Source organism: Falco punctatus (genome assembly GCF_963210335.1).
Source record: "Falco punctatus genome assembly, chromosome: 11".
NCBI classification, from domain to species: Eukaryota; Metazoa; Chordata; class Aves; order Falconiformes; family Falconidae; genus Falco; species Falco punctatus.
This window is the reverse complement of record NC_137591.1, coordinates 18,644,818-18,669,135: the sequence shown is the minus strand read 5'-3', so window position 1 is coordinate 18,669,135 and position 24,318 is coordinate 18,644,818. Positions and strand designations below refer to the sequence as shown.

The window sequence follows — 24,318 nt, the reverse complement described above, 5'->3', positions numbered from 1 at the left end:
AGATACTATTATTGTCATTCTCTGGATTCAACACTGTGATTTCCTCTGGTAGGTAAATGCTAATTCAGTGTTTCTTTCGAATTGTGGGGGTTTCCCCACCTTTGAGAAGATGCTGTTTTATTTGCTGATCATTTAATATGGCCTTATAGCATCAGCAGGATCTTAAAGCAAAGAGAATCCTTTTTTAAGAAGGGAATGGGAAGACATTTTATTTCTTCAGTGAGTTTGATCCTTTGCTATGTCTGGGGTTTTTTTAAATCATGAAAATGGCTAGCAGATATCTGAGTAGCCTTTACTCCTAACTTGTTTTGCTTCTAGAAAACAACTAAAGATAAACTTTGTGGAATGTATTTGCACAGGTTTTGACGGGCTCATTTCCCGTGCCTTGCTTGTGTGTTGGTGTTTAGGCTTTTTTGGTCTGGGATACTGGGCAGTGACGGGTTTGCTGTATGGTTATTAACATAGCACAGCAAAAACATATGGTTTTTTAATTGCTTCATTGCTTAATTTTTAACATGTTGAATATTCTAAATAAAAACAATACATTTTTAACAAGTTCAAACCATATTTTTAGGTTACAGTGTGAAGAAGAGTGATCCTGAAGAAAATGTAAATTAAAAATGCCATTATTTATTTCTGTGATTGCCTGATTCTTTTCTTGTTTGTTTTTTAGTGTAAATGTACTTAATGGACAGACCAGCAATATGGATGATTTAGAGATAAATACTGAAGTCACTGGTGCTAAAGAAGAAGAAGAAATCCTATGTGGTGATAATTTCATATCTGAGGAAGAAGGTGGCATTCCTAAACCACAAGAGAGCGACACGTCGTTTCAGAAGAACAGTACATTGACTCTGCCTGAGGAGTTATCAAGGGATAGATCTGAAAAAGCCTTAAGCGGAGGCCAGACTTCTCTATTTATACACGCTGGTGCTCCTACTGTTTCTAGCGAAAACTTTATCTTGTCTAGAGGAACTGCTGTTAATGGACCAGTTTCACACTCCACCTCAACTAAGACTTCCATTATGAATAAAGGCAGTGTTTCATTAACCACTGGACAGCCTGTAGGTCATCACACAGATTCCTGCTCAACTTTGACAGTGGTTCATGATCTTCAGCTGCCTGCAAAGAGTGCAACACAGAAATCAAATCAGCACCAAGTTTTATTTTTGTTACCTGATGTAGCACATGCTAAGAACCTGACTCATTCCATTAAAAATCTACCTACCTCTGCTTCAATTGGTTGTGATTCACAGAAATCAGTAGGAAATAGTGTAGATAGCACTTTAGTAGGCCAAGTAGAAGTTTGTGAGGATGATAAAAATCTACTAGTAAAAGACGACTGTGTTGATACATTAACAGACATTTCCTCAGGTACAGGTGGTTTCAGATCGGGTTGTGATCCCAGCTGGGATCCACAAAAAGAGTTTATACAGTTTCTTATGACAAATGAAGAAACAATGGAGAAGTCTCCTATTCGCTGTAAAGTAGGCTTAGAAAAAAAGCGAAAAAGGAAAATGGATGTTAGTAAAATAACACGCTATACTGAAGACTGTTTTGGTCATACCAGTTGTATTCCTAGTAAATCGAAACTATTAGATGTTGACTTCTTAGAGCAGAATGAGGAGCTACAAATAGTAGAACCGCAGAAATATTCATTGAGTAAAGTAAAGCCTGAATCCACAGATGAAGAGCTTGAAGCTGTTGATGCTATCCAGCAGCTCATTTATAGTCCCACTAGTAACTGTGCAGAAGATACTTCTCCTGTTCACACTAGCACTTTTCTTTCCAATACTTTAAAAAACAAATGTGAACAGAATGATTCTGAATCGCCATCTACTTTCAGTACTGATGAACCATCATTTTATCCCTGTACAAAGTGCAATGTGAATTTTAGGGAGAAGAAACATCTGCATAGGCATATGATGTACCATTTAGATGGGAACAGTCATTTCCGACATCTCAATGTCCCCAGGCCCTATGCATGTAGGGAATGTGGAAGGACATTTCGAGATCGTAATTCACTTCTTAAACATATGATAATTCACCAGGAAAGAAGGCAGAAACTGATGGAAGAAATCCGTGAGCTGAAAGAACTTCAGGATGAGGGTAGGAGCGCACGGTTACAGTGCCCACAGTGTGTATTTGGTACCAATTGTCCCAAAACGTTTGTGCAGCATGCAAAGACCCATGAAAAAGATAAAAGATATTATTGCTGTGAGGAATGCAATTTCATGGCTGTGACAGAAAATGAACTGGAATGCCATCGAGGGATCGCTCATGGAGCAGTAGTCAAATGTTCCATTATCGGTAGCGATATGTCCCAGAGGAAAACACAGAAAAAGGCATCCTTGAAAGATCCATATTTGGGATCCTCAAAAAAATCATCAACGTATGTGTGTAAGATGTGTCCATTTACTACTTCAGCTAGAAGCATTTTAAAAAAACACATGGAATATTTGCACCCAGCATCGTGCATTGATCCCTTTGGTAGCCATCTTAGACTAGAAAAAAGAAAAGGAAGCATAATAGAAGAATCTTTAGATTTTGGTAGCAGGACAAAACAGTTGATCAAACAATCTTCTACTTTTCCAAAGAACTCTGTTTTAAAACAGGATGTAAAAAGATCATTTGGCTCTGCTTCACAGTCCACTAGCTTCGCAAAACTTCACAAGAGACCCTACAGGATACAGAAGGCTCGGAAAAGCGTTTCACAGTCATCTGTAAGTGTGTGCAATCTAAATTCTACAAACAAGACCTTTTTGATTAGAAATAGCATTGACCAGAAACCTAAATATTTTCATCAAGCAGCAAAGCAGAAAGCTAGTGTCAAAACGAGCAGTAATTATTTATATAGACACAAATACGAAAACTACAGGATGATTAAAAAATCTAGTGACTCTTATCCTTTGCATTTAAAAAAGGAAGAGTCCAACTCTGTCAGTTCTTTACATTTATTTTCTTCATCAAGTAGTCCCTGTAATAATTATTTTGTCATGGATTCAAATAATCTTGGTTGCAAAAGGGCAGAAGGCTGTAAAGATCGTAGGCATGTAGCTGTAAAAAGAGTGGTTAAAGAATCCAAGAGGGAAGGCTCTGTTACAGGAGATGATTTGGATTGCTATCCAGATTTTCTGCATAAAATGACTGTTGTTGTTTTACAGAAACTTAACTCTGCTGAAAAAAAAGACAGCTATGAAACGGAGGATGACAGTTCATGGGATAATGTTGAACTATGTGATTACACTACACAGTCTGTGGAGGATGAATCTTACAGTGATATTAATCAGGAGCATGTAAACCTATTCCCCATATTCAAAGGTAAAATGGAAGATCATGAAGCTGGTGATAAATCTTCACTTAGTTATGAGCAGAATGATGGCTTTTATTTTGAGTATTATGAAGATGCTGAGGGTAGTAACTTCCTGCATGATTTGCATGATCCTCAGAATTTAGAAAATGTAGGATCAGCATTGCCAAAGCATAATTCAGTTTTCCACTGGACGGATTTGTCGCTTGAAAAGAAGTCCTGTCCGTACTGTCCAGCAACCTTTGAAACAGGTGTTGGACTGTCCAATCATGTCAGAGGACATCTTCACAGAGCCGGACTGAGCTATGAAGCCCGTCATGTTGTTTCACCGGAACAGATAGCAACAAGTGACAAAATGCAACATTTTAAAAGAACTGGAACAGGAACGCCTGTTAAACGTGTTAGAAAAGGTAAGTTGGTTTGGGTTTGTTGTTTGGGTTTGGGGGTTTTATTTTTAATTTGTGTATAAAGGGGACAAAGGGATTTATTGAGCACTAAACAACTAGCTTTATCTTGTTATAAATCCTCTCTTACCCTTGTGATTTTCTAGGGTAATGTTTGACTGTGGATAATTGTAAAAAAAAATGGTAATTGTTTTCTTTGTAGCGATCGAGAAATCTGAAACAACTTCTGAGCATACATGTCAGCTCTGTGGAGGCTGGTTTGATACTAAAATTGGATTGTCTAATCATGTGCGAGGACACCTGAAAAGGCTTGGTAAAACCAAGTGGGACGCACACAAGTCTCCGATCTGCGTTCTGAATGAGATGATGCAAAATGAAGAGAAGTATGAAAAAATCCTAAAGGCTTTGAACAGTCGCCGCATTATTCCCAGACCGTTTGTTGCTCAGAAATTTGCATCAAATGATGACTTTTTATCTCAGAATGTTATACCTCTTGAAGCATACCATAATGGCCTAAAGACTGAAGATACATCTGTGTCTGCATCGGAGGAAGAAGGGCTGAATTTCCTAAATGAATGTGATGAAACAAAAGCAGTACTACATGATGAAAAAAAAAATCAGTCACTTACACTGATAGAACTCCTGAAAAATAAGAGGTTAGGAGAAGAAAGAAATCCTGATATTTCTCCACAAAAGATTCATAATCAAACTGCAAGAAAGAGGTTTGTTCAGAAATGTGTTCTTCCATTAAACGAAGACAGTCCATTGATGTATCAGCCACAAAAAATGGACTTGACTATGCAGTCAGGTAAGAAGGTGTTTCTACCTGTCTTGACAACATTTCCAAAGAGTCCTTTAATTCGTAGAAAACGTACAAGTGCAGAGTATTTTGTTTGGGATTCTGTTCATTTCATTCTTGTTTCATTTCCAGAGGACACTGACTGCAAGAGGTAGCACAGCAAATTTTTCTGATATGTTTTTCCTGAAGTGAAAAAAACCCTTAGCACCACTGAGGGGTTTTTGCGTGGAACGTAGTTCCTGTTCTGCATGTGGCTGGGCATACAAATTCAAAGCGGACTCCAAATGAGCCTCAGTAAGGAAGATGACACATCCTGCAATAACAAGTTGAAGTGTCTGTGCATCTTTGGTAGACTAACAGTTCTGAAATGTTTGGGCGTGTAACCCTGTTTCTGGGCATTGAAACAGCTGGTTTGGGAGCTACTTCATTTAAATCTTTGAGGTTTGTGCAAAGCAACATTTGCTCAAACTAACAGAACTGTTGATACCATTATAAATGCATAATATTCCAAATTGGTGAATCACTGTCAACTAATTTGGATGGTTTTAGGCAGATGTACTCTTACAACATAGATTAATTATTGTTTGTTTCAAAATTGCGGCTGCTGTGAGAAACATGCTTTCTTTAGGGCCTGTCTATCCTGAGTGAAGACCTGTGCTGGTTCAAGCTTTGTTGGAATACAGTTGTAGCCAGCAGGTTTCTAATGCATAGCCCCTGACCGATACGGACAGAGTGCCCCTCCACTGAGAATTGTGCTAACTAAACAATTCTATAGGCAACTTCCTAGATACTCTGTATACTAATGGAGCAGGTTTTTAGAGTGATGTTTTTAGACCTACTTGTCGTTATTTCTAGTCTTGGGGAATTCTTAACAACATCCTTTTTAATGTGTATGTAGAGCTTGCATTTACCTGTTTCTTGTTTGGGCACCACCTTATAATGCTGCAGCATGCTTTAGATCGAGGAGCAGGATCTTATTTTTATACTCCTGACTTTTTGGTTCTGTTGGTTTTCTTGTCATTACCCAGTGCAGGTTAGTAAAACTGGCAGTGCCTAGTACTTTTTCACCTATATTCTTGTCTTCTGTTAAACAAATAAAAAAAACAATAGTCTGATGTGCTCAGAAGTTCTTTTAGGGGACTACAAAAGTGTGGTAGTCAATTTCTTAAGATTGATGACGTTTAAAATGACATAGTAGAGGTGGAACAGAATTACATTTAATGTCTTCTGGACGTCTGTGGTTGTCCTTTAAGATGGGAGATTGCTTAATGAAGGAAGTATATCTCTGACAGGCATAATGATTTGAAAAACAATGCTAAAGGAATAGCTTGCCAAACCTGACACTGTGTATTACTTTGTTTAATATTTACCACTGAATACTAGGTAGCACCTGTTTGGTTGTGATAAACAACCAGGTAAAAATAAACATATGCTTGCATAGTACTAACAATTACAAATGGGGCCTTTATCTGTGGCTGAGGTAACAGAATTTGACAACTAACGCACTGTGCCAGTTGAGTTAATAAGAAAATATTTAACATCAAGTTGAAATTCTTCTGTTTTTCCTAAAAAGGCAAATATTCCTAGTTCTGGATTTAGTTTTTTAAAAGGTTTTTACCAACCAGGTGTTCTTCTTCTGTAACTTGCCTGAAAGAACAGCATGTCTTCTGTGGGCTGCTGGAGAATAGCATTCTTTCTTTCCTGCAAATACAGGCTTTCCAGCTGAGTAGTTTTAGCTTTTTTATTTATTCTTCTAATAATTTATTAGTAGAGAACTTGATTAGTTGACCAAAACAATATGTCTTTGGTAAAATAAAGGGAGAAACATTATGGTAGAGTTGAGTAGGGGATAAGTTATAATGGTTTTCTTTGTCTGGTAAGTGAGGAGGTCAGTATTGTTTCACTGTTTTCCTGTGATAAATAGCATGTTGCTTTCTTGATCATTTATTTAGCACAAAGATTTTGGCAAAAAACTTCAAATCGTTATCTTTCATTATTAATTGTGTAATGAACAGAAAACACACTGAACAAAATGTTTTGTCTAACAGCTGTTCAGTGGTGTGTTTTACCACCTTTTTCTCTGATCCTTCAACAGCAGCCTAATTTAGTATTGAGCTCATCAGTCTTATGGGTAAAACACTTTCAATTACTGCTTTCTCGACTAGACTTTTTAAATTCTTTCTATTGGAAATGTTGCAAGCTCTGAAATTTCTCAACAGAATTGTGCTGTTCAAATTGCAGGATTGAATTTGGGATTAGAGCTTCGTAATGTGGAGATCTGTAGGAACTTGATAGCAGGTATTAAACACAGAGTAGCCTAATGGGCTCAGGTTGCCTCCTTTCTGTTCTTTTCCAAATAACATGGTTTGGCTTAAAGCACTACATGGAAAACTAATAATGGTTAACTTGGATCCTTCTAATATACTAAACAATTGCGTCAATGCAGTGAATATATTTTAAACCATCTTTATTGCAGAAAACTTTTTACAACGCTTTGAGAATTTCATTTTTTGAAGAGAGAACTGGATTATAGTTTTCTTTTGAATGATAGGTATGCCTGTGAAGCTTAGAACGTGTGTGCATTGCAATACGACGTTTACAAGTGCTGTTAGCCTGTCCAACCACTTACGCGCTTATGCACGAAAGAAGAGTGCTGGACTTTTGACTGGGACAGGTATGTTTTGTTACAGATGTAAAAGCAAGTCTGTCTATGATACATTTTCCTCATCAGACTGGACAAAAGCATATGTTAATTCAAAATAATATTGAAGCTTCTGCTGGTAAACAATTTATTTGCCATAAAACTTCAGCAACTTTTAAGAAAAGGTATGTTGCTGTTGTCCACTCTCATGTCTGATTTTCATTCTTATTTATTTTGGATCCAACACTTAAGGTATGTAAGCAAAACTAAGAGGTGGTTGCTTAAATTCATTCTACAACATCACAGCTTCCAAACCAGCTAGTTGACCTTCTAATGAAGTGTTTAAAAGTACCTCAAAAATTAGAGGAGGGGGAACCCCCCCCAAAAAAAAAAAAAAAACAACCACACAATGAACCAACAAGTAATTTTTACAATCCAGTGCATATAATTACTAAGAATACTATAGTTAAAACAGGAAAAGCAAGTAATTTTACAGTTTGTGTATTTCTAACAGCATATTCTTGTTTGGCTCACAACCCAGAAACTACCTGGTCTGACATGGAGTGAGTGTAGTACAGCATTTGGCACTGCTATTAATGTTTTTTATGAAAACATACTTCATTTTGAAATTCCTATAATATTCCATATTTCGACTTATTTCCAGACACTTGCAGTTTGCTTGGCTGTAAGCAATTTCTGAGTTTACTTGGATTATTGCTGAAATTAGTGGAGCTTCATATGATCAACAGCAAATAGGGGAGCAGAGATGAAATACAATGAGGAGAATCTGGAGATATGAAGTCTGGAATATTCAATAATTAACAAGAGCAACCATCAGTTTTCTGTGTCAACAAGCGCAGACTCCTACACAATGCTTCAGAAAACCGCATAATCCTTTTTTTAATCTGCAGATGTAATTCCTTATGATAAGAATGACAAACTGAGTTTCAGGCTTTCTCTGCAGAAGGCTAAAAGAAATACTTTTACAAACTGGGCCTGTGGCTGCCAGGTCTTACGTTATACTAAGTTAATGCTATAACAAAGTAAATTTAGAAGGAAGTCAGCAGATGCAATAATATCCAATGTGTAGGAGTGTATGCCTTCAGTTAGTGATTCTGAAAGTTTTCATATTTACACAGTAGAAAGGTGATGATAGCGGACTTCATTTACCACTGCTGTGATTTGATAATAGCCCTGTGGTAAGTTACTTTGCTTATATACCTACTGGTGAAATATTTTTCAGTAGCTACATATTTAAATTGCATGCTGAAATCTTAACAATAATTCAGTGGAGGAGACACTGTGGCAAACAGGATAGTACACAGATTGGATCCCGGACAAGCTCCTTGTACCTCAGCCTCCCTTTTGCTAAATGGGAAAAGTGAGGGTAGCTTGTGAAGGTGCTTTCAGGGATTTTTAATTATTTTCTTTAAGAAATGTATTTTGCTAGTGAAGCAGTAGCATACTCATCAGAACAGTTGCCACTTTCTTTAAAAGAACTGAAAGAAAACTCTGGAGTCTTGTATCATTGGACCTAGAAGTTTGTTTAAAATTAGGTTAGCAGCAAAGCTTATAAAAAGGGTTAGGAACAAAACTTTAAACAAAAATGTCTTTTGATCTCAGAAGCTGGAGCTGAGCCAGACGAATAGCCTGTCCCATGTCGATAAAGGCCTTTCACTGAAACTGATGACTTAGAGAGGCTGAACTTTTAGCTATTACAACATTGTGCAACCAATGGATATTTGTATTAACTCAGTCATTACCATTAAAACTGTTGTAACTGCAAAGATTGTAAACTTTGCCCAATTTACTTTTTGTTCAAGCAAGCTCAATGCAAGGCTTGTGGACCAAAAAATACGCTTTTAAACAGCGGTTTTATTTGATATTCGGCTTTGTAAGTTTTATTCCAAAATTTCAGTAGCACTCGCTAGTTTTAAACTTTGCTATGAGTGTCACTCTTGAGGAGAACTCATTTTTCTTACTAAAAAATGGTTGCAGTTCAGGGCAATTTTGAGATGTCTTCAGTTTGGCATCAGCCTGGAACCTGTGTGGAGACAATGAAGATAGTTTTATACATGTTCTTCTTGTTTTCACAAAGCCTTTCTTGTATCTTCTAAAGTAAACATAACTACTGAAAAGAAATCATATTGGCTCAATATTTGTCTCAGTTTCTTGCTGCAATTAAATAGTTATGTGTAAACATGAATGCTGTAATTTCTGTAATTATTTGCCAACTGTGGGAGCTATCTAGGCATTACTGTTTTTAGTAAGAGAAACATAGTCATGTCTGCATGTCACCAAAGTGAGACCTTTCCTAGTGTTACGTTAGCTTACATACTAGTCTTCTGCTCAGTTTTTCAGTTGTCTGCGTGTTTTTGATACTATTATCGTATTGCTTTTCTATCAGATGCCCTGCTTCTTCAGAGTCAGTAATTTGATCAAATCTCGCCCTTTTTTTGTTTTGTTTTTCAAATGCACCTTGAACAGTTTTAGCAGTAATAATAGACGTAGTTAAGCACAATGGTAAATTTTGATATAGACTCAAGATCCTAGAAGTGAAACTTTCTAGGCTGTTGGCTGTTCAAGGTTAGTGTTTATTAAACTTAATTTGTGCCTATAGTTATGCAGTATGGATCCACTGCATAGCAAACACCTGTCTAGGTTCATTTTGATAGTGACTGGCTTTTGTGTTAGTGCTTGTGTGATGGTCTTCAGAGGTCTGACTGGAACATTAATTTTTTTGTTTTGTTATGCAGTCCAATTTTGACCAATGTAATGGTTTAATTGCTCATCCTGAGTAGATGCGACTTTCCTTCTATACTTATTTTGATGGATAGCAACGTGTTAAGTGTTTCTCAGAGCATGTGGCAAACTTGCTTGTTTCTTCAGATTATCTTTAAAGCAAGCATTAGACAGACCTATGCAAAATCTTCAAAATGCATCTTACTCTTCTTGGCACAGTTGTGTATTCAGCTTCCTTCCTTTTCTTCTCTCCAGGCTTCTCTTCCCCCTGCCCCCAAAGTCTCTTAATACTCTTTTGCACCTTGGCTTTTTACATCTTTTCTTTGTTCACTCTTTTCACATACTCAGTCTCTTCTTACTGGCTGTCATCTTCCGGGAATCACCACTTTCTTCTTTGGTCTTTGCTTATGTAATGGAGCCTGCTTTTTCAGAAATTCGAGACAGAACAATAAAATACAGAGCAAGGAGTCTGGCCTTTGAGCCAGTGGTATGGCTGAAGTAGCAGTTCATGCAGCTGCTGTGCTTCCAAATAATTTCTAATATTGCTTTGCCAAAATTGTAGCTTTGGGAAGTTTACTGTGGAAGCATATACAGCTACAGCAGAAATCAGATCTGCGGGCTTTGTGTGTCTTTATTCTGTGCTGTTACAGTTATAACTGATCAGCTGGCACAATGAGCTAATTTTTAGTGTCCTATAAAATCCTTCAGGGAGCAAATTACTGGAGGGTTTTTTAGTGCATTTTATTGTGCAGTAATGATGAGGATAGATAGCAAGTGATAGAATTTGAGAAACTAGTGAATAAATATGCAAGAAAGATAATTCATTATTTTTTACTGGGTGGTGTTTATAAATGGTTAATTAGATCCATTTGTGCATTCAATTATTCAACTTGCGTTAGCTTACATTCACTATGACAAACATAATGAAGTCTGAATAAAGACCTAGCTTTGGTCTTCCTGAAATGAGAAGTATTCTATGTTGGGGGACATCAAGACAGAGCGTGCAAAGTAGCATAGATGTACTTGACATTTGGTGTGAGGTTCAAAATTAATGGCATGAAGGACCTCTAATGGTGACTTTTCTAATTCGTGTTCTCTTAGGCATACACATTTCAGCCTCCTGTCTCCATCTGCTTCATGGAAGCGGTCGTGGAGGTAAAGAAGGCTTTTATATCTGCCTTTTTACCTAGCATGTATTTTTCTAAGTAGTGGGCTCTGAAGTTGAACTTGAGTGCCTCAAGGAGACTTCTCCAAAGTTTGTTTGTCTTTTGGTTTAGATGGGTTCTTTCTCTGTCATGCTGTATCAGAAGTTTGATGAAGTGGTATAATTGGTTGTTTACTAAATGTTTTTGGAACAGCAATTAGGAAACACCAGGTGGCCAAACTTGAAGGAAGGAGGCTTCTTCCAAAAAGAGTTGGGCCTTTACAGGAAATGCAGGGTGGTAGTCTGGGAGCTGTGATAGCCACAAAGCAAGCGCTAATGGTAGGTAGTTCCTGCTTCTCTCTGGCAATTTGCTGCAATTTCCATGCAGCTTACTAGAGCTAAATTATGCTTGGTCTCGTCTGGGAAGTGCTAAAAACATACCTGCTGAGGAGGTCATGCTTTGTTACAGTAAAGGCATCAGAAGAGCAGTAACTAAGTTTTGTCAGAACATGGCTATGCTTTCTTACGGGTGGGGCAGTGGTGTGACTGATTTAATGCTTGCAAGCACTTGTAAGCATCATATCAAAAGAGTACTTCAGTGTATGCATGTGACTTCATTTAAATGTGTTGCTCTCTGGATAGACAAAAATGAAATTGTGACAGTTACCGGTACATGTATCTGATAACTCGTTTACGAATTACGGTTTTCCATCAGCTTTACCCAGATATTGCTCTTTCTCCACTTACATTCCTGCTCCATTGGAGTAACTTGAAAATGTACTTGTGCTGCTTTGTGCCCCATTAAAATGTGAAGGAATATGTTCACCAGATCAAAAGACAAAGGGAACAAAAAAAAACCCTTGCAACAGCATCTTGCTTGGGCAAATCGGCTTCCAGTCTTAGTTAAGCTACTCTGAGAATGCATTGATCTGAATTTTTTTTCTTGACGTCTTTTACTGTGGTATTTTCTGTTCTTTGTTTTGTAGTTTCTTTATCTAGAGCCTCTTATAAACGGCTTGGGGAAGATGTCCATTCTTTTGTTTTCCTTGTGTTCTCATTGTTCTTGGAAAAGGTACCTTTCAGGGAAGTAGAAACTACCCCTCCTGGTGCATATGGCAGTTTCTGTGTTGCTATTTGACTGCACAGTAGTTCAGAGGGTTTTTAGAAGATGACACACACGCACAAAAAGCCATTAGGTTTCAGGAACTCTGTTGCAGAGGACCAGTTCAGGTCTAGTTAGAAAGTGAAAGATCTCTGAAATGCTTGGGATGTATGTGAGTAGAATCTAATTTCTTGAGGGGAATGGATGTCTTAAGTTTGCCAACATGAAAGAAATAAGCCTGTTCTTGTTTCAAATGCATGTAGGCTTCTCTGGGAGGAGGAAACTGCGGTCTACTGCTTTTTTTTTTTTCTCTCATCTCAACTGACATCAACTAACTGACATCAGCTGCAACTCGTGGATATGTCTGCATTCAGATAATACTGACTTCTGTTTCCCTCCTTCCCATGATGTTCTGCAAAATCAGCAATGGCAAAGCTTTTGCTGTAATAACTGCTTCACATAAGCCACAGCTCATGCAAATAGTTCTCTTCAGAGAATGGGTTCTGGGTTTCAGTATTTTATCTGCTTACATTTGTGGTGATGTTGTTACTGATGTTGCGGTATGTAAAATATTTGTACTACTCGGTAGTTGCTACAGCCTGAAAGATGGTTAGCAGGTTTTTTCTTCCTGATTATATGAGGAATATGCTTTTGATGAGACCATAAAGCATTAAGAACCCCTTACCTATTCACTTTTCCAGAAGTTATCTTGGCCATTTCTGTCTCTCTCCCCCCCACCACCTTGGGTTACTGCCTTTATATCCAGACTGCTTTCATTGTTGCTGTCAGAAAAAATGCTGTTGAGCCTCATCTTCCTAATGATGGTTTGACCCAGGGTCTGAAGGAATTCTCTTTAGGTTGGTATCTGCTTTCTATTTTTATGATTAGTTCTCGGGTACCTTCAAACATCAAAAAGTCATTCTAATTTTTCTAGATATACTGTAGGAATCTTTAAAGTTGGGGATGGAACTGGGAAATGTCTCGTGTACCTACAACTTAAAAGTTTGGCTACAGGGTAAGAGCATGAGAGGTGCTCATTTGGACGATGTGAGAAAAATGAAGGATGCAATCAAGACTGTGTGTTCTTTAAATCAGCATGTTTTGCCTCACCAGATGATGTCTTATGCTTCAGAATACTAAGAGGTTTATTCTTCTGTTTTATATTACAGGAGTCAGACAAGTGTAACAATTTTTGAAGATGTTACTGCCAAGTTGCTTCAGTAGCATAGTGTTATGCCTTTTTGGTATCAAGTATACCACTTATTACTGTCTTTCAGGTTTTGTGGAGTTTTAGCGTTGGTGTCTTGTGTTTTGGAGTAGAGTAAAGCTAGAAATACTTCTCAGTTCAAGCAATCCCAAACTTACTGTTTTTTCTTGAGCTTTATCAGCTGTATTCATCATAACAATATTAACTTCACTTAATCCCCTCATTCCCCAGCTTTGGCTCCTAGAATCTCCAGGTTTTGTTAGAGATTCCTATTACACCTGTTTATGGGAGGTATGGACCTCAGTGCTAACTGAACACATTTGCTATGTGTTTCTTGTTCATACACATTTTCATACATAGTTTCAAATGCTAGACTGAATTTAAAAAGCGGCCTTGCCATCCCCATTTATTGTCCAAATACAAGCTCCCACTGCCAAGGATTAATACATAATTTTTATAAGGTGCATTAGAATTCAGGCAGGAGTAAGGGGGGAAGCTTCATATAACATTCTTAAATTAAAAGGACAAACTTTTGCTTTATGTTTGAAAATAAATGGCAGGTGTTATATTCAAACTAGCAATTCTTGATGGTATTAGCTGAAAGCTACAACTTTGTGAAATTGTAACTTGGTTGAACATGAGTCGTCTTATAATGGTACTTGAACTACTGAACAAATTCCAAGATTTTGACGGCGTTTTATACATGAAAGGGAGTTTCCAGTGGTGCTTTGCTTTTATATAATTCTGCAATAGGTTAGTAGGTCCTTGCTGATACTAAAACAACAGTTTAATGCTGAATGTCAGTTATCTAGTCTTCTAAAGAGCAAGCACTGTGCTAAACTAAAAAAATAGCTTCATGTGTTTTGCCAGTAAGTTTCTTAGAGCATGCTGTAATTGTTTCAGATTTACATTATAATTAAATGTAGAATAACAAGGAGGTAGATGTCTTTTCACTGCTGCTATAGGGGATGCTTACTAAATATCTCTGTTTAGTTAACACTCGTTGAAGTATCACTTTCACATATGGAAATTTCTCTTCTTAGCTTTAGACTGTAAGCAAAAGAAGTCAAGGTCAAGATCCGGAAGCAAGAAAAAAATGCTGCCTTTACCTCATAGTGCTGACGAAGTTTACATACTCAGATGCAGGTACATAGGCTTATTTTAATTGAAAGAACACATTCCTAAAGGCTTGCTAATTTTAATCCTGAGACTGTATCCTGTGAATGTTTGTGATTAAATTGAATAATAAGAGGGGGGAAGCAATTGCCTATTTTCATTAATTTGAACAAAAGAACTTGAATCAGTCATATTTGGATATTAGGTTGCCAGCTGTTTTCTCTAACTAAAATCTTACTGGTCATGTCTGAGTAATATTCTGTCCTTCAAAATAAACCTTACCTAAGAACAACAGATTATTATTGCAGCGTTAAAAATGTAAGAAATGTAAAAAGAAAAAGTAAGAATGTAAAAAAAAAAATGCAGTTTTTTCATGCTGACGTTTCCTATAATATAATATAAATGAATTCAGTTACTAAGGTTTTCAGCTAAAATATGTAAAAACAAACTTTAAAAGAAAATCAGGACTTACCACTCAATGTCTTTTATGTTACAATTTTACAGTAAAGCTAGATATATCTTGATGGAATAATTTTAATATTTGCATAGGTTTTGTGGTCTGGTCTTTCGAGGACCTTTGTCTGTTCAAGAAGACTGGATAAAGCACTTGCAGCGACACATTGTCAACGCAAATCTTCCACGGACTGGAGCTGGCATGGTTGAAGTCACATCACTACTTAAAAAGCCTGCTTCAATTACTGAAACTTCATTTTCTTTACTGATGGCAGAAGCAGCATCATAGAACAAGGAAACGTTTTAAATTTTAATTGGATGTAAATTTGAAATACTTTGTCATTTTTTAAAATAAATTGCTACACTAAATTATGTTTATAAATGCTAAAGACAGAAAAATAGAGGAAGTGGATTACAGTAACATCAAACTAAATTGAATACTTAACAGTTACAGTAAGTAGTCTTTATATTTTATATAGGGTGGAAGATGTGTTTTTAAGGTTTATTATGTTTTTGTCAGTTACTGTGTTCACTATCAATACAAGACCATTACATGTATGGCAGCCATTTTTAAATTGTTGCACATGGGTACTTAAAAGACAGATTTTAATAAAGCAAAGAAACCATGTTCTCTTCAGTGTTACCCAAATCAAGGCTCTGTTTATTCCAAAAAGAATTACATAGTAAAATAAGATATTATTATATTTTGTTTGTATGTATGTAGTGTTTTGTATAATACCAAGAACTGCTAATACAATTTACTCAACTTAGGGCATTAAATATCATGTACTTCATAGTTCAAGAGACTGTTTCATTCAAATAGGGCAATTAGTACTCTTCTATCTAGGTGTGTACGTGTTTTTTTTAAATCACATGAGGCTTTTTGTACTAAAAAGTGGAGGGAAACTTGTTTAAACAAATTTCTAAGAGAAATATGTACATAATACTGGAAATTTGTGGTAAGGAAATATTCTTTACTTCAGTTGCATTTCTCACTGACAATAAAGTGGTGCATCCATGCTACCTCCTACTTGTCAACAAAGATGGTATTTACCCTTAAGTTTTTGTATCATAGTAGATTCAATCCAACTATCTTTATTACAAAGCATCTTTTTGTTAACAAGTTTGTTTCTTTATGATGATTTACTTAAAGTCTGACTTGCTTACAGAAGTTTGCCTCTCTACTATTTTATTTAACACTGTAGAAATGTACTAATAAGCATTGCTCACTACACGGTTAGAGTAGACTTTTCATTTATAATTCTGTTTAAAAGATTGATCATTTTAGAAAATTTGAACACAGATTGAAATGTTTCTACATATGAAGAGAATGTTTACAACTTAAATTTTAGAGCTTGTTTTGGATGTGATTATATGTATGAAAACTGTAACACTATGCTCATGCTAAGGACCTACTTACAGAATTACTGAAATAAATGTGCTGTGAGGATGGAAATATGGTGCAGGTGTCTTGGTCATGCTGAATTGTGTTTGTTCATTTAAACTGTTTTCAGAACATGATTTTTGTTTAAATCAAATTAGATTCCTCTACAAATCAATTTTGTATGCAAGTAACATTTCATTTTACTCATATAGGGTAACCGATACTGTAGTTAAGCCAAGGATATGCATTGATATTTTCTTTATATGTAAATAAAGTTAAAAGCAGTTAAAACAAGAGGAGTATTTTGGTAGAGTATATACATACCTCACTGCCAGTGAAATTGCTTTCCTATGGTATATCTCCTTACCAGAAAAATCTCTAAATAAAAAGGTTTAAATAAAATCTAAATGTCTATAATGTGAAGCATTTATTTGCATTGTGTGAATTAAGTTTGTGAAATTGATTTGTCTTGCTTGAGATTAGAATCTTCTCATGATCTTAAGTAAAAGTACATTTACTTGCAATAAACTGACTTGTTCACAGACACATTACATTTGATTGGTGGAAAATATGAATAAATGTCTGTCTTCCTGTATGTGCATGGTTCAGAGGTAACACACAAGGCTTGTTAACGGTCTGGTAAAAGTAGGTGGGTTAGAAATGCACAGCTGTACAGGACAGTCCTGAGACAAAGCCATCCTCGCTCTGTCAAGGCTATCATTAAATGAGTGATATTGGGTGTTTTACTGTACACGTTGCTACAGATAACTTCAGCTTTATTGACAAAATTTATTCCCTTTTTTTTTTTTTTTTAACTGGGAAAGCTGTATCGGTTCATGTAAAGGCTGGAGAAAAAAATACTTTAGAGATTTTAGGAAAGGTAACTGGGATGTTGAAGTGTATTGCAGACAAATTATATGTATGCAGACTAACGAATTTCTAAATTTGTGGATGATTGGGGGGGGGGTTTATATGCTGTGAAAATGGAAGAGTAGCAGCAATGTGTGGAAACGGAATAGAGGGAAGTGATCAGATCACCTTGAATGTTTATAATGCTTTAATAGAGTGCTTGTTTACCTTTCTCACCAAAAAGGGTGCTTGTGAGAGCACCGTATTTTGTGGCTGTTTAACAGATGAAAAAATCAATTGAGTGCAAATGATATTTATCTAGTATTGTTACGAAAGCTTGTGAGGTGAAGCCATACCGTGCAGAATTCTGCATTAGCAAAAAAACTCTATTAGGTTCATAATAATAATAAAAACTAGTTAATTCTATTTAATTCATTAAACCCCAATAGTGAGCTGCTTTGTGTAACACTAAAATGCAAAGGTTGTGTCTGCAGAGCAGGGAGCTAGCTCAAGGCCTGATTATTTTCCAAAATGAGATTCTTTTGATCAGGAGCAGCAGTTTGCAGTGGCAGGTTTTCTGAGTGGGTGCGCTGGAGCTGTGTACCCTGCTTGCATCAGATCCTTGGCAATATAGTTTGAAATAATCAGAAGAGTTCTACAGTTTCTGTATATATTAAGTTAATTGCATATATGGTTGATACAGACTGAATGATCTTCTTAAAACAAAACTGACTACCCTTAAGCTTTCTTTAGCCTCCAGTCCTCAAATGGAGCTCTTCATTTTCTTGGTTTCTGTTGTTTGGAAATACAGATCTTCTGTCACTGCCTGCAAGGAGATACAAATTCCCCTTTCCAGAGTGACAGAGATTCTAAATAATCTGATGATAGAACGGAGTTAATTAAATCTCTATATTATATGAATCTCATGTTTTGAGATGTGTGGCTTGAGAGGCTGTGTGGCAGTCTGTGCTGAAGAGCTGGGCTTCCAGAACCGCACGTATAAACACGAGTGTTAGTCTGTTCACGTTGGCTAGATTGCTGTGGGGTAAAGGCTAGCGTAGTGATTTTTATTTGGTTGATTTTGGTTCATTATCATAATTTTATGTGTTTCTGGAGTTACTCTAGTGTCTGGTAAAGGCCTCTTTAAGTAGCAGCCTCTGGAAAATTATGAAAAAATTTTGAGAATGCTTAGAGAAACCTGGAAATTATAGAAGACCCCACCTCCCACATTTTGTAAGATGGCCTATATCCCTTAGCTCCAGTGATACTTCCAAATCATCTTAAAAAATTAAAACTCTGTTTGCATTCCTTGAAATGATGTTTCTGCAGGATCTTCAAAAGGCAATTTTGAAGTGCCTGTGGTAGCCGCTGCCCAGTGGTAGCATGTTCAGGCTGTATGCATGGAAAATAGGAGATGGAGGCAAGTGGATAACAAATGTTGGCTCACAAAGATCCCTGGGCATTTGCTTCTGTTTGCCATATACTGCTTCATGTGGATTGTGTGGCTTGTATTAGGCGGGCTGCTCCCGCAAGCCGAGGTGGTCCAGCTCTGCCTGCAGATCAGCTCAGTCCTCCCCAGGGCTTGCCTCACCCGGCCGGTGGCGTCAGGAGATGAGCTGCTGGCTCTTCTCAAGGGGAGAGAAAGCACAGGCCAGACAGTAGGTAACGCTAGCTGCTGGGGAAGGAGAGCGGGCACCTAACGTGCCAGAGATGGGCGACTCTTAACGGCTGGGGCTTGTGCCCTGGGCCAGGCTGTGTTTGAGCTGTGTGCCGGTTCAAAGTTCTACCTTTTCAGCCACGCTCAGGGAGATCGTCAAGGTCTTTGAGGTAAGTGGCTCACAGGAGGAACGCGAGTGGTGAATTAGGGCTCAGAGAGGTGCATCCACCCAAAGTTTTCCAAAGGTCAGCGCCACAGGATGGGGATGGCGAGGTCGGTTCCTGCAAAAGTGTTTTGACTCCAGTGCTTTGTCTGGGCCGGTTGTGGGGCTGGATTGCCTGCGTGTCACTAGTGCTTTAAAGAAGTGTTATTCATTAAATCTACCAGATTCTGAAAACCTACAGAAGATATAAGTTTGTTGCGCAAATGTGGAAAAATTAACAGCAAATAACAAGTACTTTCTTCTAACTCCATGCAAGGGCTGTGAACAAAGCCTGTTTAGTTGAGCACCGTGGTCAACAGACTTCCACTTTTTATCACAGTAGTTAATGGCCTGGATACTTAAACACCAGTTTCATATTAAAATAAAGAAAAGGGGTTTATAGTTTTGACTTTGTTTTTTTAAAAAAATCTTTTTAGGGTGGTACGTACTTAAAAAAGCCAACTGCGTTATGATTTCAGATATTTGAATCCACCATGCTTTGTAGGTGCTGTTGCCTGGTACATGGGTAGCAATTTTGATGTAATGGAAACATTTGGCCGTAGTGCCAGGTCTGTAATCTCTTGCAATAAAATGTTCCTTTTTAACACCATAGGCTTCTTGGTGTTCTTCCCGTTGTTCGGAGGTGAGCCACACAGCGTGTGTCACTTAACCGGGGGACTTCCACCCTAACGTGGGTGCGTGGCAAGACAGGGCGGCTTTGCTGGCTGTAGCCGCCTGAAAATGCAGAGGTGAGGCAAGGAGAGGGTGGTTACATCCCAGTGTTGGAGACCAAGGATTGGTGGTGAAGGGAACATCACCAGAGCCAGGGGCCCAAATCTGGATCCGAATCACAAATAACAGCAGCTCTCATTAGCACACATCCTCCCGCTTCTTGCTTTGCACAGTCTCATTTTGCTGACGCCTTCTTTCCCAGTTAGAAGCAGTTTTTCCCTGCAGTGCTCGCCGTGCGGTGGCTTCCACACATACTTGGACCCAGAGTATTCTGGAAAACCCAGTCTGCCTGGCACTCCACAACAAATTCCCCACGGTCTCCTGCTGCAGCACGAAAGGATTCATTGCCATGCCGCAAGCAGTCACACACACATGCTGTAAGAACAAAAATGAAGAGATAGTAAAATTCAGCGTAGAAGAGCGTTGGGGTGGTTGGTTGGTTGTTTAAACAAGGGCTGGAGTGGGGGTTCCCTCCACACTGTCCTACTAGGGCTGATATTCCAGCGCTGCTCGTTCTCATTTCTAGTTGCACTATAGGCTGATAAAATTGTATTTGAAAAAGCAAAACGAGGCAGCCCTCTGACTTCAGCACCTATTAAGATTTGCACATGTCAGCAAACAGCTTTCTTATAAAACGTGGTGGCACTCACATGCATCAGGTGGAAGAACCTTGTGGTCCAAGTAGCTGCGAGTGGCTGCAGCGCTTTCCCTTTGGGAGCCATTCTGGCTGCCTTAGCTCAAGTGCGGGCAGTGCCAGGGTGCCAGCACGGGGAGGGGGGGCTGTGTGGGGTGGTGCTGGTTATGGAGGTGGTGTGCCCATCTTGCCTGAAGGCTAACATGCTGTTATTTTGGCTAGAAATAAAAAATGGATTAACTGCACCCCTGTTGGGGTGCGCTTTTCTAGGTGGAGGCAAAGTTTGTTACAAAAGCTGAAAGACCTTTCTTGTGCAGGCTCTGCACGCTCCTTTTATTACAATTAAAACCCAACAAATAGCATCCTTGGTGACTGTGAGCCCAGAGGCCTCAGAATTACAGCTCTTGCTGTCCAGCGGGGGAACGAAGAGAGCCCTAGAGCCTTCTTACAGATCCAAAGTGCTTGTACCATACATGTTGTATAAATCGCCACACTGGTGGGCTTTCTGTCTGTGCTATATTTTCACTTATACGTACACTTTCAACTTGTAAGCTCTGAGCTTTACATAACAGGTGATGATAATCTCTGTACTTTTGTGTCAGAGACCTGCAACATGAAACATGTTTACGTGATGTTTATGGTGCATGTTCCCAAACATAATCTACCGCTAGTAAAAAATCTGTTTGTTGGAAATGTGAAACTTCATGTTTAAACATTTGATTATGTGTCTTCAAGCCAGCAGTAGCTGTGAATCATGTTTGTAGCTCTCTGTGAAACTCATCCAAATCCATCCTCGCTGCTGCAGCAACAAATGCTGAAGCTTCGAATCCCATTGTGCTCTTTGAAATGGCTTCAGAAAAGAAGTGACTGATAAAGCAGAATGCAAGCTAACACCATTAACCTGTGTTCTAACCGAATAAGGCACTGTGTGTCACCCAGGTACAAGTCTTGCTGACAAGAAATAGTTCTTTCATCTGTCTCTTCCCTGAAAAAAAAAAACAATTGTGTGGAAGCAGGAGAAAGAAAATAGCCTTATTTGGATAAAGAAGCAGTGGAAACAATCTTTTAAAAACAAACAAACAGACAAAAACCCCATAGGTTGAAACAGAAACTGCAAACAGGAGAAGACAGCGTAAGCCTGAGGTTGACACTTGTTTTGTAGTCCCCGAAATCCAGCTGATGGCTGCGTTTGCTGTGCCTCCAAATCTTCGGGGGTGCGGTTGGGCTCCTGGCACAGAGGAGGTTAGGGCAAATATTATCCTTAGCTGAACAGTCAAGGAATAAGTTTTAACCCCAAACCGTTAAAGAAATAGGCAGTGACAGGGAAAAGAGGCTTTAAATCTGATTTCTTGTGTTGAACGTCAGCCATACCCATTCCCTTTGCCATCTGGAGTACATTTACTGATGCTTTTTAAGTGCTGTATATAAATCCATAGACGCTTGGTCCAGTCATGAAGGAACATGAGCTCCTCTTCCCACATCTGGCCTCACTCACAACCTTGTACAGAAATCTGAATTTTCCAGGTTCTGTCCGTGTAGGGACTACCATTCCCTGCCTCCAAAAAAATCTCTCCTCCTTACTGTTTGGTATCCAGCATTTTATAATGTTCTCTTCTCACTGAAATAACCTCCACTACTAAACCCAGTGTTCTCTGGCTGCAGCTGACCCTGAGTGCTAATAAACGACTAAAGACCCTGACCCAGAATGCGAGTGTTCTTCCAGGATCCCAAACTCATTTCTGTGCCCTCAGGCCTGGGTTCCCATCTGGGGACAGTACTTAGCTGCGTCTCACTGGGCTGCTAACCTGACCGTTTTCATTATCTTCATTCCTAGCTCGGTTTGTTTTCCCTTTCCTCAGTTTTTGCTTATATCCACATTTGCTTTTTCTTCCTCATTTTTCATCTCTATTGTTCTTTAGGACTTTATTTTACCGCTGACTACCAGTGAAGAAGCTTTTTGGGGGAAAATCCTATAAGCTAGATCCCTGTGAATACAGAGTACTGCTTAATATTCTTAAAAGCATAGCTAATGGCCTGATTTGTGATTTATTTTATATGGCCACAGTAGCTATCTGTACCTAAGTGGTGGGAGGAGGAGGAAGAAATTTTTTGATTTTAGAGTGATTTTGGAAGAGGAATTACACAGAACAAAAATCCCAAGTTACAGAGTTGGTACCAGCCCAGGACTCCGGAGCTGAGGCTGCTGTTGGGAGCTGAATTCTCACCTCACGAGTTACCTGGCATGAATCCAGCTGGGGAAGTAAACATTTTGTGCTCTGTTTTGTCTGCATAAAAGCAGATTACTGGCTTTTCTTACTTTTTTTCTTTGTTTTCTTTTTCTTTTTTTTTTTTTCCTGACAGCCTTTCTGAAACCATAAAAGTATTTAGAAAATTGAGCATTTGCTTGAACAATTTTTATGAACAAGCAGCTGGTTAGCTTCTTTGAGCAAAACGAAACAGGGATATCTATTAAAAACTGGTAAAAACATATTGGAGGTAAGAATCTCAGCCCAATTACGAGTAAATTACAAATAGGATAACATTAAATTCTTAGGAAATTAAACTGTGATTTCAGATTTAGATGCAGAAATGCGCCAGCAGTATGTGAGCAGCCCCCTCCACTGCCAACAGCAAACAAAATCAGCAGCCCACAGGTTTTGGTAATTCCCTGCAATATGCAGCAGCTGGCACAGAATTTCATAAAGGGTGGGGAGAACAGAGGGATGCCCTGCATTCCCGTCACTCCTGCTCTAACGTGTGCTGGGCTGTGGAAGTTGTATGGTGGCCTGGACTACCTTGGAAACTGAAAGTGGCAGGTATGTCACACAAGAGTACCTGCTATCATAGCAGCCAGGTTTACAGTGGACACACCTGTAACCTTTTTCTCCATTGAAGCAGTAGATGCTTATTTTGCTGTTGCCTTCCAGGCTTCAGACATCCTCCCTACCTTAACAGGCTGAAAGTGTCAATCCTGGCTATCTAGTGCTAGACACTTGGCTAGTGTCCTGGTCTTGGGTCAGTCCCTGAATGGCTGGTGAGAGCTCCCCATCCTTCAGCAGTCAAGGCTGGGTTTGGATTTAGGTGCTGTATTGGGTTTGCGTGGCAAGGTTTGGTAGTGGGGAGGCTACAGGGGTGGCTTCTCTAAGAAGCTGTCAGAAGCTTCCCCCATGTCCAATGGAGCTAGTGCCAGCCGGCTCCGAGACAGACCCACCGCTGGCCGAGGCCGAGCCCATCAGCAATGGTGGTAGCATCTCTGTGAGAAAGTATTTAAGAAAGGGAGAAAAACTGCACACCAGCCAGAGAGAGGAGTGAGAATATGTGAAGGCACCAGCTCTGCAGACACCAGAGCCAGCGCAGGAGGGACAGGAGGTGCTTCAGGCACTAGAGCAGAGGTTCCCCCCCAGCCCCTGGTGAAGACCCTGGTGAGGCAGGCTGTGCCCCTCAGCCCAGGGAGGTTCACAGTGGAGCAGATCCCACCTGCAGCCCAGGGAGGACCCCGTGCCGGAGCAGGGGGATGCCCGAAGGAGCTGTGACTCCACGTGCTGGAGCAGGGTCCTGGCAGGACCCATGGAGAGAGGAGCTCTGGCTGGAGCAGGTCTGCTGGCAGGGCTTGTGACCCCACGGGGGACCCACGCTGCAGCAGTCTGTTCCCAAAGGACTGCAGCCCATGGAAGGGACCCACGCTGGAGCAGTTTGTGAAGGATTGTCTCCCGTGGGACGGACCCCATGCTGGAGCAGGGGAAGAGTGTGAGGGGTCCTCCCCCCTGCAGAGGAAGGAGCAGCAGAGGCAAAGTGTGGTGACCTGACCACAGCCTCCATTCCCCCCCATCCCCCTGCACCACTGTGGGGAGGAGGCAGAGAAATTTGGGAGTGAAGTTAAGCCCAGGAAGAAGGGAGGGGTGGAGGGAAGGCATTTTAAGATTTAGGTTTTATTTCTCATTA

At 39.2% G+C, this 24,318-nt stretch overlaps 1 protein-coding gene across 10 annotated transcripts in view; it reads left to right on the top strand.

Annotated features, from left to right (window-relative positions):
• The window catches only part of ZNF644 (zinc finger protein 644), a 52,796-nt gene extending 33,176 nt beyond the window's left edge, over positions 1-19,620 (top strand). For 3 of the 10 annotated variants that reach the window (XM_080406501.1, XM_080406503.1, XM_080406504.1), the window contains exons 4-7: positions 674-3,720; positions 3,917-4,522; positions 14,393-14,495; positions 15,015-19,620. In XM_080406501.1, coding sequence (XP_080262627.1) covers positions 705-3,720; positions 3,917-4,522; positions 14,393-14,495; positions 15,015-15,207 — 3,918 coding nt within the window. In that variant the 5' untranslated portion in view covers positions 674-704 and the 3' untranslated portion in view covers positions 15,208-19,620. The other 7 variants (XM_080406505.1, XM_080406506.1, XM_080406507.1 and 4 more) reach the window with 7 other exon arrangements.
• Positions 19,621-24,318: the final 4,698 nt, after the last annotated feature.